The sequence below is a fragment of the Trachinotus anak genome, unplaced genomic scaffold (genome assembly GCF_046630095.1).
Source record: "Trachinotus anak isolate AG129_WGS33_773 ecotype Australia unplaced genomic scaffold, CSIRO_AGI_Tana_v1 ptg000023l, whole genome shotgun sequence".
Classification (NCBI taxonomy): Eukaryota; Metazoa; Chordata; class Actinopteri; order Carangiformes; family Carangidae; genus Trachinotus; species Trachinotus anak.
The window spans coordinates 9,826,569-9,841,941 of NW_027273874.1; the positions used below are offsets into that span (position 1 = coordinate 9,826,569).

The 15,373-nt window shown below is 48.2% G+C and overlaps 1 protein-coding gene and 1 pseudogene across 1 annotated transcript in view; both read left to right on the top strand.

Annotated features, from left to right (window-relative positions):
* Window positions 1-14,253, top strand: part of LOC139606596 (muscle M-line assembly protein unc-89-like) — an 89,548-nt gene extending 75,295 nt beyond the window's left edge. The window contains exons 10-11 of the mRNA XM_071458852.1: window positions 13,186-13,512; window positions 13,590-14,253. Of these exons, the coding sequence (XP_071314953.1) occupies window positions 13,186-13,512; window positions 13,590-13,660 (398 nt within the window). The 3' untranslated portion in view covers window positions 13,661-14,253. The remainder of the gene's footprint in view (window positions 1-13,185; window positions 13,513-13,589) is intronic.
* Window positions 267-2,877, top strand: LOC139606597 (E3 ubiquitin-protein ligase TRIM39-like; annotated as a pseudogene).
* Window positions 14,254-15,373: the final 1,120 nt, after the last annotated feature.

Below are 15,373 nucleotides of genomic sequence, written 5' to 3' on the forward strand. Positions count from 1 at the left end.
AGGCAAAATCCAGACCATGTTTCACCAGGACTCAGTTTTATTTCTGAGTGAAGATTGTTTCATTCAAACTGAGGAACAACAGCTTTTTGATCTGAAGAAAGAAGCGTCCAGTTAAACCTGGTCACAGTCACGATGTCCGTCCTGTCTCACAGACTACCTGCGTTTTACCTGATGGTCCATGATGAACTTTGACCTCCGGTCATTCAGCAGCATGTTGGTGGAGGTGTTGTTGATGGACTCACTCTCTTTGTTCTCAGTGTGTCTCCATGTTGGCTGCCGGCTGTCTGCTGACTGAGGATCAGCTCCTGTGCTCCATCTGTCTGGAAGTCTCTTCCAGTCACGTCTCCGTGTGGACACAACTTCTGTAAAGGCTGCATCACACACCACTGGGACGTTAGCGTCTTGTGCCAGTGTCCCCTGTTTAAAGAGCGTTTTGACAGGAGACCAGATCTGCGGATCAATCCCTTCATCTCTGAGACGGCGGCTCGGTTCAGACACGCAGCAGGACGGAGAGCCAGCAGCAGCTCAGAGCAACCAGCTGCCAAACCAGGAGACGTTTCCTGTGATGAATGCAGTGGCACTAAACTGAAAGCTGTGAAGTCCTGCCTGGTCTCTCCTCCTGTGAGACTCACCTGAAGCCTCACCTGACCACGTCAGGCCTGAGGAGGCATCAGCTGATCGACCCCGTGGAGAACCTGGAGCGCAGGATGTGTCCGAAGCACGACAAACCTCTGGAGCTGTTCTGCATCTGCATGCTCTGCTCTCTGTTAGACCACAGGGCTCATGTCTTTGTTCCCCTGAAAGAAGAGTGTGGAAGAAGGAAGGCCCTGCTGGGGAGGACGGAGGGTAAGATTTATCTGATGATCCAGGAGAGGCGACTGAGGATCCAGGAAAAGACACTCTCAGCTAAACTCAACAGAGAAGCTGGAGACAGAGGGACGGCAGCAAGCCTTCAGGTCCTCACTGATCTGATGCAGTTTCTTGAAAGAGGTCTGGCCGAACTCCTCGAGACGATCGAAGCGAATCAAAAAACCACAGAGAAACAGGCTGGAGGCTTCATCACAGAGCTGGAGCAGGAGGTCTCTGAGCTGATGAGGAGAAGCACTGAGGTGGAGCAGCTCTGGCGCTCTGAAGACCACTTTAACGTCCTCCACAACTTCTGGTCCCTGAACGTTCCTCCGTCCATGAAGGACTGGACCGGGGTGGACGTCCGTCAGCCGGCGTATGAGGAGCTGGTGAGGAGAGCTGTGGTGGGAGCTGTGGAGGAGCTGCAGGAGATATTCAGGAAGGACAAGAAGAAGCTTCTGGAGGCCGAGCTGAAGAGGGTCCAGCAGGACGAAGTGGACGTGACTGTGGACCCTCAAACAGCAGCAGGACCCTGGCTCATCCTGTCTGACGATGGCAAACGCCTCAGCGTGGCTGATGTGAAGAAGACGCTCCCAGACCAAGCAGAGAGGTTTATCCTGGCGGTGGAGTCTTCGGGAAGCAGGGTTCCTCCTCAGGGAGGTTTTACTACGAGGTCCAGGTGAGGGGGGCGATGAAGGGGGACGTGGGGGTGGTCAAAGAGTCCGTCAACAGGAGGGAGAAAGTCACCAAGAGCTGGGGAGCGGCCACTGGATCCTGAGTCTGAGGAAGGGAAAGGAGTCCAGAGCTCGTGGAAGCCGTGATGTTCCTCTCAGTCTGACGTGGCCTCACAGAGTCGGGGTCTGTGGACGATGAGGAGGGTCTGGGCTCCTTTATGATGCGGATGCTGCAGATCTGCTCGTCTCCTGCAGCGACTGCCACTTCACTGAGAGGCTCTTTAACCCGGTCGAGCCGTTTGAACTCTGCCCCTCTGATCCTTTCTCCTGTCGATCACATTGATTAGATCCGATCGCCTGATCAGTTTCACAGTTTGTTCCTGTTCCTGAGCTGCACAGGTCCCACTCACACAGCGACAGACACATGATGCACACACGTCAGGACGTCGGACACAATCTGACGACACACACAGACCTCTGTTCATCAGGGTCTGAGTGGGAAGAGAAGCCCCGCCCACCAGCACGTTTCTGAACACAGGATTGGACGCTGCTGTCCAGATGATTGACAGGTTTTTAAAAGAGTGGACAAAAACCTACATCTGAACAACTGATATTTCCTGATGTGTGTGAAAGCAGCATGAAGCAGGTCAGATGTTTGGAGGATGATCGTCAGTGTTTAACGTGTAATCTTCTGAAAAGTGATCCAGAGGGTTATTGATGAATGAACGATTGATGATGATGTGATCGGCTCCAGTTTTACAGCTCTGACCAAGAGTCACCACACTGAGGACAATCAGGAGTAAATACACACAAAGTGTGTGTTCTGTGAAAATGTTGTATCCCTGTGAGCATGAGAAGTGTTGGTCTGTAACACAACTCTAACTTCCTGTTGGTCTTTATTTCAAATGAGCGGCTGAAGTTTGAGGCTCGATCCAGAACTGATGGAATCCTGGTCTGAGCTCCACATCCAGAAATACACATTTCTTCTTTAATCTGTGCAGATTTATAGCAACAGTTTCATCACAACTAAACACTGTCTGCATGATGTCACTTCATAAATCCTCTCCTGTTGATTAAAGCACTGAAGATGAATTTTCTCCACTGAACCCGAGAATAAACAGGAAAAACCTCCACATCAGGAAACTGTAAATGTCTGAAGATCATTTATTCTGATCTCTTCATTGTTTCATCTGCTCATTATTCTAATGGATCAACCCACGTGTTGCTCGGTGTGTTCACAGACTTCCGGTTGAAATCGAAAGTAAACTGCAGCTGCTGCGTCGAAGGAGGTAAAGCTGTTCAGTCTGTTCAGGAAGAAGCGGATTTAACGAGACTGATGAAGATGAAGATGAAGATGATGGTGACTGTGATCCTCCTGTACGGTAAGATACACACACACACACACACACACGGAGACACACACACACACAGAGACACACACGGACATGGACACACGGAGACACACACACACACACACACACACACGGAGACACACACGGACACACACACACACTCACACACACACACACACACTCTCACACACACACACACACGGACACACACACACACTCACACACACACACACACGGACATGGACACACGGACACACACACACACTCACACACACACACACACTCACACACTCACACACACACGGACCCGCTCTCCTTCTCTGAACTCCTGGATTTGGTTTTTAAACAAAGTGAAGTTTCCTGAAGTTAGAAACAGAAGTTTTCAGAAACTTTCATTAGTTTGTAATTAGTTTTAGTTTGCCCGTCGCCATCTTGGTTTTTGAACCAGAAGAAACCATATTTGGAGGAGAAGGTGGAGCTGAGGAGGAGTGAGGGGTGGAGCTGACCTGCTCTGTCCTCTATCCTGATTGTCAGGTTCAGTCTGTCAATCACACGGTAGCCCCGCCCTCATGCGTCCCCTGCTTTATGGTCTATTTTCCTCTAAATGGATCATAATTTAAAATGAACCTCATGTTGTGTTGAAGACTTGAAACTAGAGACTGAGACAGAAACTCATCAGGAAACGTTTCCTGAGGGAATAAATCAGAGAGAAGTGGAGACATTTTCACAGAGACGTCAACACAATCAGACTGTTTCCAACCAGTGGCGTCGCCCCCTGATGGTCAGAGAGAGACGCAGCTTTAAGGCTCTTCAGGAGTCTACGTCCAGGTTCATCATCAGGCTGAGAGCTGCCATGATGCTCTTTAGAAAGTGAGTTATTCATCACAGGACATCAGTCAGAGTTTGACTTATCATGAGGTGTTTTACTTCTGCTTTACTTCTTCTGGTCATTTTTGATGAAGCAGTTTGGTCCCTCTGGGTTATAGTGCAGTGTTATCTACAGACCCCCCCTCCTGAACCCCCCCTGAACCTGAGCCTGTGGTCAGTAACAAACCTCCCTCTGAGAGTCAGTAGATGAGGAGGAGGAGGCTGAGAGCTGTGACCTGGGTCCTGAAGGTGTTTGTGCAGCAGCAGTGAGTCCAGTCACAAACCGGATCAGACCGGTCTCTGTCTCAGCTGAGGACGGAGGAGTGATGTTGTGTCTGTGTCCTCAGTTTCCCAGCATGCCTCAGCCGTGGAGCTGTATGAGGGGACAGACTTTGTCCTGCTGGCCTGTCAGTTTCCCGCCTTTGACCTGTTGGAGCCCTCGGTGGTGTGGAGCCGCTCCGACCTCAGACCTTCAACCGTCCACCAGCGTCAGCTGGACGGGGACCAGCTCAAAGACCAGAACCAGCGCTACAGCGGCCGGACGTCGATGAGGACGGACGCTCTGGAGACCGGAGACCTCAGCCTCACTCTGAGAGAACCCACCACCAGGGACAGCAGCACCTACACCTGCAGCCTCAGAGACGGGGGGGTAGAAGTGAGCCGAGGAGAAGTACCACTGCAGGTCAAAGGTCAGTAGATACAGGTCAGAGGTCAGAGGTCATGGCCTCTGCTTGTTGTGATTTCTTTCATTTTTATTGGTTTTTATTAGTTTATTGTTGTATTTCATGTTGTTGTTTGTGTGGACTACAGAGCCTCCAGACTGGAGCTGGATTCTCGTAGCCGTCCTGGTTCTGCTGGTTCTGCTGGTTCTGCTGGCTGTTGTTGTTGTCGTCTGTGTCACACTGAGAAAAGAGAAGAAGAACATGGAAGGTATGGTGTGTGTGTGTGTGTGTGTGTGTGTGTGTGTGTGTGTGTGTGTGTGTGTGTGGGTGTGGGTGTGTGTGTGTGAGTGTGTGTGTGTGTGTGAGTGTGGGTGTGTGAGTGTGTGTGTGTGTGTGTGTGTGTGAGTGTGTGTGTGTGTGTGTGTGTGTGTGTGTGTGTGAGTATGTGTGTGTGTGTGAGTGTGGGTGTGTGTGTGTGTGTGTGAGTGTGTGTGTGTGTGTGTGTGTGTGTGTCTGTGGAGTCAGTGTGTATCAAGGGATGAAGAACATAGAGGGTAAGTGTGTGTGTCAGTGTGTGTGTGTGTGTGTGTCTGTGTGTGTGTGTGTGTGTGTGTGTACTTGTACTTGCTACATAGTAAGGACCAAAAAAAGTATTTTACTAACAGAGTGAGGACATTTTGGGAAAGTGAGGACATTTTGGCCGGTCCTCACTTTTTGAGACACCTTCAAATCACATGTTGAGGGTTAAGACTTGGTTTTAGAGTTATGGTTAGAATTAGGTTTAGGTTAAGGTTAGGGTCAGGGTCAGGGTTAGGCACTCAGGTGTGATGGTTAAGGTTAGGGTAAGGGGCTAGGGAATGCATTATGTCAATGAGTGTCCTCACAAAGATGGAAGTACAAGTATACTTGTGTATGAGTGTGTGTGTGTGTGTGTGTGTGTGTGTGTGTGTGTGTGTGTCAGTGCAGCAGGAGATCAGATTTAAATCACTGTTCAGACAGGTTCAGCTTCATTCTCTCTCTCTGTCAGACAGACAGATAGACAGACAGGTCTCTCTCTCTCTCTCTCTCTCTCTCTCTCTCTTTCTCTCTCTCTCTCTTAGTCAGACAGACAGACAGTCAGACAGACAGGTCTCTCTCTCTCTCTCTTTCTCTTTCTCTCCCTTAGTCAGACAGACAGACAGGTCTCTCTCTCTCTCTCTCTTAGTCAGACAGACAGGTCTCTCTCTCTCTCTTTCTCTTTCTCTCCCTTAGTCAGACAGACAGACAGGTCTCTCTCTCTCTCTCTCTTAGTCAGACAGACAGGTCTCTCTCTCTCTCTCTCTCTCTCTCTCTCTCAGACAGACAGTCAGACAGACAGGTCTCTCTCTCTCTCTCTCCTCTCTGTCAGACAGGCAGTCAGACAGACAGGTCTCTCTCTCTCTCTCTCTCTGTCAGACAGACAGACAGTCAGACAGACAGTCAGACAGACAGGTCTCTCCTGTGTGGAGGATCCATGATAATCAGACGTCTTCATCAGGAACAGTTGGAGAACGTGTCAGAGAACTGTTCCGTCACAGTGAGAAACAGGAAGTGTGTTTCCTTCACTTCTCTGGTGGAACCGATGATGTCAGAGCTGATCCATCTAAAAACGCTGGGCTTCAGGACCCGCCCCCTTCGATCAATAATCACATGATCAATTTGACTGACGGAATCTGTTTCCTCACACCTCTCAAGACTCAGGTTGGAGGTCAGAGGTCAGAGGTCAGACTCTCCTCATTACTGGACTTTGTTTATTTGTTGTCTTGTTGTTGTTTGTGTTGCCCACAGCCCCTCCCCCACTCTGGCCCTGGACTCTCACTGCCGTCCTGTTTCTCCTGACGTCTGTTACTGTCTGTGGAGTCAGTGTGTATCAAGGGATGAAGAGCACCGAGGGTAAGTAGCAAGTACTGATCTTCATTCAGCTTCATGTCATGAATATTATTCGCTTCACTGACATTTCAGTCTTCAGAGAGATTCTGTCGTTTACTGACAGTGACTCTGCTGCTGTAGAAACTAGTTCAGTTCGTTCTGATCCTGTTGTTCATGAAACCAGTAAAGAAGCAGATCATCTGTTCTGTTCTGATGATCAGATCAATAACATCATACAGCTGCACCTGATGAGAGGAGCTCTGCTGTCTCACTGCATTCGCTCTGAGCTGGAGACATGGGCCGTACATTCACTGGGTTTGTCCAATCAGATGAGTCCAGCCTCAGGTCACCTGGTGTCAGCTGACAGGATGGCTGAGGAAGACCAAGGAGCTGTATATTCACTCTTCAGCATTTGTTTACTTCAAGGTTCAGGGAGAGTAATAGATTACTTCTTACGCCTTTAAAAGTAATCAGATTACTTTTCTTATCACTTCACATCCAAAGTAATTAGTTACATTACTCATTACATTACTATATTACTTTCACTTCACAAAAACATGAAACATTGCACATTCAGGATGATACTGCAGCTTCCTGTTTGTTATTTCAGCCCCGACATATTAAACCAGGCCCTGATGTTCAGAGGTGAATAATGATTATTGATTATTAATGAATATTATTGCTCCAGTCTGCACCAAACCTCCCGAACTAAACAGTGAGGAGGTTTGGTGCAGAGGTCAAAGGTCAGAGCAGGAGACTCAGGTCAGAGGTCAAAGGTCAGAAAAGGAGACTCAGGTCAGAGCAGGAGACTGAGGTCAGAGCAGGAGACTCAGGTCAGAGGTCAAAGGTCAGAGCAGGAGACTGAGGTCAGAGCAGGAGACTCAGGTCAGAGGTCAAAGGTCAGAGAAGGAGACTCAGGTCAGAGCAGGAGACCCAGGTCAGAGGTCAAAGGTCAGTGAAGGAGACTGAGGAAATGTGTTGTTTTAAAGTTCTGTTTGTGTCGACTACAGAACGACAACGACAACAACGACATCGTATGAGCCACAAGAAGTTCCTGTCTTACTTCCTGAAATCAAGAGGTATGTAGTGTGTGTGTGTGAGTGTGTGTGTGTGTGTGTGTGTGTGTTTGTTGATCATAAAGTTTCATTCATATTTGAATCTCATGTTGTTGTTTGTGTCGACTACAGGTCCTCTTCTAGTCGCGGTCAAGGTTCTCACAGCTGTCCTGGTTCTGCTGGTTGTTGTTGTTCTCAGTGTTGTCATGGACAACGAGATTAAGAACAAAGAAGGTGTGTGTGTGTGTGTGTGTGTGTGTGTGAACTTGTCCTCCATCAACATGGACCTCAGTCAGATCTGTGTCAGCTCTGGACCACACTGTTGAGCTCAAGGTCAAAGGTCAACGTCATGATGACTTCACAAAACATGGTTTTGGCCTTATGAACACAATAACTCCTCAAGCAGTATGTACAGCTCTGACGTTTGACCTTTGACCTGAGCGTCAGTGAACACAGCAGCTGCTCACACATCAGTGTTGGCGTCAGAGCATCAGAGTAACAGAGACAGTCACACCTGTAGGAACGTGACCCCATGATCCAGGTCACCTTGAAGCAAACACGTGCATCAGTGAGACGGTGAGGTGAGGTGGCTGACGCAGATCAGCTGATATGAGGGCGACCTCAGAGCTCTGCAGCAACATGAGGGAAGCTTCTAGTCTGACTCCTCTGATGCAGAAATCAGTGATTCAGCATCAATAAAAGCTGCAGGTGGAAGACCAGACTCCTGTGTGAAGACACCAGGTGGTAGGAGAGACTGCACCAGGGGCCACAGGAGTACGGTGGCCCTGAGAGCCCAAAACACTGCCACTTAGAAAACACATGCAAACAGACTGAACACAAACACTGGAGCTGTGAACACTGACCACACAAAGGAAGTGTCTCCAGGGGACACTGAACGTGAGGAGCAGGTGTTGTCACTGATTTGTGACCTGAAGTTAAAAACACTGAACAACAGGTGCAGCTCAGTTCTTATCTGACCTCAGCGTCACGACCGGGGGTCACGTGACCTGCAGTTCACTCTGTGGACACCGGGACGTCACTGATGATGTCACTGTCTCTGTGTCTTCAGTTTCTCAGCACGGAGACACTGTGGAGGTCTACGGGGGGAGGGAGTCGGTCCCGCTGCCCTGTGAGGACTCTTCTGTACCTCTGAACCCCACAGTGACGTGGAGCCGCGACGATCTCAGTCCCTCAACCGTCCACCAGATAAACCGGCTCGGTGACGACCTCAGAGACCAGAACCAGGTTTACAGCAGCCGAACCTCGATGAGGACTGACGCTCTGACCACTGGAGACCTCAGCCTCACTCTGAGGAAACTCCACCTCTCTGACAGCGGCAACTACACCTGCACCGTCACAGCGTTTGGAAATGAGCGGAGACTGAGAGACATACAGCTGCAGGTCAAAGGTCAGCAACAAACTCTAACACCTACAGTAAGGACAGGTCAGAGGTCGGAGCTGTAGGTACAGGTCAGAGGTCAGAGGTCAGAGGTCAATGATGTAGATACCTACTGAGCTAATAAAATATTAGACATTAATGAAATAATCAGAACTAGAACAAGCTGCGTTATGTTTCAGTTCTCTTGTGACTTCCTGTTCAGGAGGATTGTTTTCTTGGCCGTGGTTAGGACTGTGAGGAGCATGTGACATTTGTTTGTGTCCATATTAATGTTAGTGAGGTCACCGAGCAGACAAAGTGAGGGGGGGGGCAGGGATGGGATGTCTGGGGGGGGGGGGGGGGCGATAGGTCTTCACAAATCCTCTGCCAGAATTTGCTGACCGGTGTGCAGCGGCTAAAAGCAGCAGTTAGTTACCTGGTGCGTCGTTCTTGCAGCAAACACATCTGTTAGTATCTCTGATACCCATCTGGAACATCTGGAGCATCAGACCTGACCTGAATTAACAGGGGTTCAGGAGCAGGGTCACAGGGGTCACGTAAAGGTCATGTTGTTGTTGATGATGATGTTTATCTTGTCCACAGAACCGTTCTCTGGCCTGGTTGAATTCTGGGTTCTCCTGGTTCTCCTGGTTGTTTCCTGTGGCGTCATTATGGTTCTGCAAGGATTAGTGAGAAGATTCATCATCACAGGTGTGTGTGTGTGTGTGTGTGTGTGTGTGTGTGTGTGAGTGTGTGTGTGTGTTTGTTTCTGTGTGTGTGTGTGTGTGCGTGCGTGCGTGTGTACGTGTGTGTGTGTGTGTGTGTGTGTGTGTCTGTGTGTGTGTGTGTGTGTGTTCTACAGCACTGACAGTAAAGTGAAACTACTCCAGTCCGTCACTTCCTGGTCCTTGACCAATGACAGTGAGGCTACATTTTCAGGTTAAAGTCACAGGGAACAGCCTCTCACGTCACTGAGCTGTGTGACATCATCCAGGACGACCAGTGACTGCTGAGCGTTGATGGTGGAGGCCGTCAGACTGTTCCACCATCAAACTGTGGTCAGACTGAGGTTCTCCTGTGAATCCAGCCTCTGGTTCACTTTGATCCCTCTCAGATCACCAAGGTGCTGGTCTCACTCTGCAGGAAGCTGTAGACCTCAGACCTCAGAGCAGACCTTTCAGACAGAAGCGTGTCACCTTCCAGAGGTGGGCGGAGCCTCGGTGAAGACCGGTCTGACCGTCCTGGGACCAGGTGAACTGGTTCAGATCATTAAAAGCTGGACCAGTGGCGTCCACGCAGACTGAGGACACTCTGCACATTCAGCACCGTCTCCTGTTAAACTTCATGTCTCACTGACGTCTTGGACAAAGTCTTCTACCTGTAACGTCCACGTGGACGTGCAGGAGGACGCCGGCGTCTCACCCTCACTGCTGTCCGTCACAGGCTGCTGCTGCTGCTGCGTGTGACACAGTGACTTCATGAGTTTACATCTGTCAGTGTTTATTGGTCCAGAGCAGATGACGCTGCTCCCATATGGTTTCTCTTCATTCAACTCAGATACAAATAAACTCAGCTCCTGTTGTTTCCCCTCGTCTGTTTTACAGGCTGAGTGTCCCCCCCCCCCCCCGACATTATTTATCTAAAGCAGAGATCAAACAGCTCATCAATCCACTCATCAATAATCAGAAAGACAACTTTCATGTGCACCACAGGTCAGAGGTGTGTTTTACATGCAGAGCATCAGTCCTGTGTCTGTATCAGGGTTTTCTGCACTGCTCATCTGTACAGAGTCGTGGGGGCTGGAGCCAACCCCAGCCCCCACAGGGCTCCAACCCCTGGATACCTCCCAGGAAAGGCTACAAGATCAGCTCCACTGGTTGTGAGCCACTCGCTCAGCAGAATCAGGGTCCTGCTTCCAAATGGAGACAGTCATTTAAGGAAATCAGGGTCCTCATGCAAAATAGTGTCCTTTGAAACATTAAAGTCCTCCCAGGTAAAAGGCTAATTAAAAAGTATTTGTCTGCTGGCTCCATATCGGTCAGTTGGTTCTGTCGAGTTCTGTCGAGTTGAGGACCCAAATGCAGACAATGCAGGAGAAGGTGGAAAAAGGTATTTTAATGATAAAAAGTTAACTTACAAAAACCAGAGAGAACACACAGAACTCAAAACCCAAACTGGAGAAAAAAAAGTGGAGAGCAGGAAAACAACTGGGAACACTGGACGAAACAGGAGCAAAAGACACCAGAGCACGAGACTGAAACAGAACAAGGCAAAGACAGAGACTTAAAGACACGGGGAAGGAAAACAATCAACCACGAGGGAAACGGGACAAAGACAGGAAGTAACTAAACTTGAGACACACCAGGGAAGATCCTTCAAAATAAAACAGGAAATAAGCAAAAAGTCCAAGTCAAGAGTCCAAACATAAAGTGTCCCTCAGGACAAACCCTGACCCTGAAGGTCCAGACCTGACAGACAGAAAGCAGCAGCTCCACCATGAGCAGCAGAGACAGCAGCTTCAACAGTCTGCTCTCCGTCTGTCTGCTGAGCGTCCTGTCCTCACTGAGGACTTTCTGTCCAACACTCAGACACTCAGCCTGTTACTCTGAGGACAAACGTCTTCATACAACACTTTGATGTCAGTGATGGAGACGTAGCAGCTCACTGTCTGTCTGTCTGCTCCCAGTGGCTGATGGGATGTTGGTCCTGTAGTCTTGCTGTGAGCCCAGAGTTGAACTTTGACCTGATCAACGTTATTGATCCAGAGCAGCTTTGACAGAGATGCAGAGATGAGCTGAGTGGATCCTGTGGCTTCACTCATGTTGACAACAAACTGTGAGACTGTGATGTGAGGAGTGTTTGTGTGTCTGTGTTGTGCTCTGATGTTGAACATGTGTGTGAAATGTTGTGGAGCTGAGGTTCATCTCCAGACTGAGAGGAGACGATCACAGCACCATCCAGACTCTGATCCTCTCCAACACCTTCAACACCTGCTTTTAGTTTCTAGATTTCTGTCCCTGTTACCTTCTGGTCTGATCTGGTTCTGTCCTTCAGGTTTCTCTACAACTTTGTGATCCTTCAATAAAGAGATTAAAACCTGCTGCTGCTGTCTGAACAGCTGATCATCTGGTTTGTTGTCCTCTCAGGCCAACAGGTGGAGGTGGAGGAGGAGAAGGGGGCGGAGTCTGTCCAGCTGTCCTTCGTGACCACAGCTGATCTGTCTGGAGACGTCAGAGTGGAGTGGACGGACAGAGACAACAGGAAGGTCCATGTGTATCAGAACGGTTCTGACAGACCTGAAGACCAGGACCAGGTTTACAGAGACCGAACAGAGATGAAGGAAGACCTGCTGAGAACTGGAGACCTCAGTCTGACCCTGAAACACCTCAGAGTCAGAGACACAGGAGGCTACACCTGCAGTGTCTACAAGGACGGAAACTTCCTGAGAGGGAAAACAGTGATTCTCTGGGTCGAAGGTCAGTGTTGTTTGTTTGTCTCTGGTTGTTTGTCTCTGGTTGTTTGTCTCTGGTTGTTTGTCTCTGGTTGTTTGTTTGTCTCTGGTTGTTTGTCTCTGGTTGTTGGTTCAAACAGATCAGACAGTAGTCCACAGATTTGTGATTGCAGCCTCAGATTCTAATAAATGAATAAATGTGTCTCCAGTCAGTGAAAAGCTGTTAAACCAGTGTCAGACTCTCTGCAGCTACAGTCAAACACTCTAAATACATTCAGTCCAGTGTTGAAATGTTAAAGTGTTCCAGCTGCTCCACGGTCGTCCTCACTCAGAAACATCACTTCACCTACAACATGATGTGACAGCTGTGATTGGACGGTTCATCAGTGAGACCAATCAGAACAGATGATTCTTCATAGATCAGAGCCTGAAGCTTCACACTGATTCTTCCTTCACAGTGATGAATGTGTAGTAAATGTTTGAGAGCAGCTGATGGACGATCTGACAGAGTGTGAATGTCTCAGAGTCTCAGGGTTTTAAAGACAGAAGCTGAGGATGAAGCCTCCATGTGTCATATCTGACTGTCAGAGGTCGTCTGTGTCCTCACACTGACTGATCCTCATCACAGAGTCATGTTAGTGACGACAGGTCTCAGGTGACAAACTGATGATCAGGATCTGAATCTGCTCCAACATGAACTCTTTAGATGAACGTCTCTGACCTGCTCTGTGATGAGGACAGGATGAGGAGGAGACAGACAGAAGAAAACCTGCCAGAGAGCAGGTCAGCTTCACAGAGGCTGTTACCATGGTAACTGACTCACAGTTAAAGTGATCTCAGTTTCCTTCATCTCAGGATTAAGACACTCAGAGTTTTTAAGAAACCCACTTTCTGGAGTAGAGTCCTGGTTCTGTCCTTCAGGTTTCTCAACAACTTTGTGATCCTTCAATAAAGAGATTAAAACCTGCTGCTGCTGTCTGAACAGCTGATCATCTGGTTTGTTGTCCTCTCAGTCCAACAGGTGGAGGTGGAGGAGGGGGCGGAGTCTGTCCAGCTGCCCTTCGTGACCACAGCTGACCTGTCTGGAGACATCAGAGTGGGGTGGTGGAACAGAGACTATGGGAGGTGGGTCCATGTGAATCAGAACGATTCTGACAGACCTGAAGACCAGGACCAGGTTTACAGAGACCGAACAGAGATGAAGGAAGACCTGCTGAGAACTGGAGACCTCAGTCTGACGCTGAAACACCTCAGAGTCACAGACAGAGGAGACTACACCTGCTATGTCTACAAGGACGGAAACAAACTGAGAAGGAAAACAGTGACTCTCAAGGTCAAAGGTCAGTGTTGTTTATTTGTCTCTGGTTGTTTGTCTCTGGTTGTTTGTCTGTCTCACTGTCTTCTGTCTTTCCTGCAGAGAGACGTCAGGACAGAAACAGAAGCAGCTCCATTGATCCAACTCCTCTGATGGCTGATCAATCAGTTTGATTGGTCTGTTGATCTTTGATTATCGATACAATCTGACTTTGGACCAGAGAGAAAACGGAGGTGGAGGAGCCGATGGACGATGGATGAAGACAGGAGGACACTCTGAGTCCTACTGACTCAGTCACAGTCTGCAGACTCACTATTGATCAGTATTGATCAGTATTGATCAGTATTGATGCCACACTCTCATGTGTCACTGCAGCCACATGAAGCCTTCAGACTGTTAGTGGAACCAGATGTGGTGACTGAGGTTTGTCTTCATCACTCTGGAGTTTCAGCTCAACCGTCCATGATGTCAAATCACTACAGACTGAAACTGGACTTTTGTTTGGCTGCAGCTCAGTGTAAAGTCAGCACCACCTCCACCTGCTCCACCTCTTCCTCCGACTGCAGCACTGTGTGGACCTTGTGTTTATCTTGTGCGTCTGTGATTTGTCTCGCTTTTGATACACTCTTGAGGGGCGTTCCTCAGGTATAAATGTTTCGGTCTCCCCATGCCCAGGGTCTTTCTTCATTCTCACCACTCGTGTGTTGATTGACCTTTTCTTTGCAAAGAAAATAAAAACCTTGTCGGCCGGCAGAAGTCTCTGTTTCATTCCTCACCAGCAGCAGAGAATTTCCACAACACACACATGAAAAAAACAGAATTTTTTGACTGTTGGTCGAACTAAACAAGACATTGAAGAAATGATAACATGTCTTTCATTGAGAAAACCATTGATCAAGAAAATATAAATATATATAATAAATAGTAAAGGCTGAAAATCTGAGCAGAGCTGAAGGTAACAGTCCAGCTGACTGGTTCTTTTTCCTTCCTGGTCTCCATGACAACTGTGTCATTAAACCATGTCAATAATTAATGTGGACTTTTGAGTCTGTTTGTTTGTTCATGGATGAAGTTTTCTCTTAGAACCACTTTCTCACACACACACACACACTCACACACAGAGAGAGAGAGAGGAAGTTTTTTAGATTTAAACATTTTCTTTTGTTTTTCTTCACACAAACTGTTGTGACTTAAACACAGATGGACCTTTGGTGTGTGTCTGTGTGAGTGTGTGTGTGTGTGTCTGTGTGTGTGTCTGTGTGTGTGTGTGTGTGTGTTTTCATTCATGTTGACTAAACAGCTTCAGCTCATTTGTCTGGAAATAAACTTGCAAATACAGTAGTATTGCAAGTGTAACCTCTCTCTCTCTCTGTCTCTCTCTCTCTGTCTCTGTCTCTCTCTCTCTCTCTCTGTCTCTCTCTCTGTCTCTCCCTCTCTCTCTCTCTCTGTCTCTCTCTCTGTCTCTCTCTCTCTCTGTCTCTCTGTCTCTCTCTCTCTCTGTCTCTTCCTCTCTCTCTGTCTCTCTCTCTGTCTCTCTCTCTCTGTCTCTCTCTCTCTGTCTCTGTCTCTCTCTCTCTCTCTCTCTCTGTCTCTCTCTCTCTCTGTCTCTCTCTCTGTCTCTCTCTCTCTCTCTCTCTCTCTCAGGACGAGGAGCAGTGAAACAGAACTACTGATAAACTGTAGGTGAAGAATCTGTAGTAACAGGTTTTACTCAAGTAAAAGTAGCAAAGACACAATCTAAAAATACTCTGTTACAAGTAAAAGTACTGCATTCAACCCAGGTCAAAGTATCAGCAGTGAAATGTACTTAAAGAATCAAAAAATCAAGTACTCGTGCAGTAAAATGTCCTGTGATTGATATATAATATATGTATTGTAAGGAATTT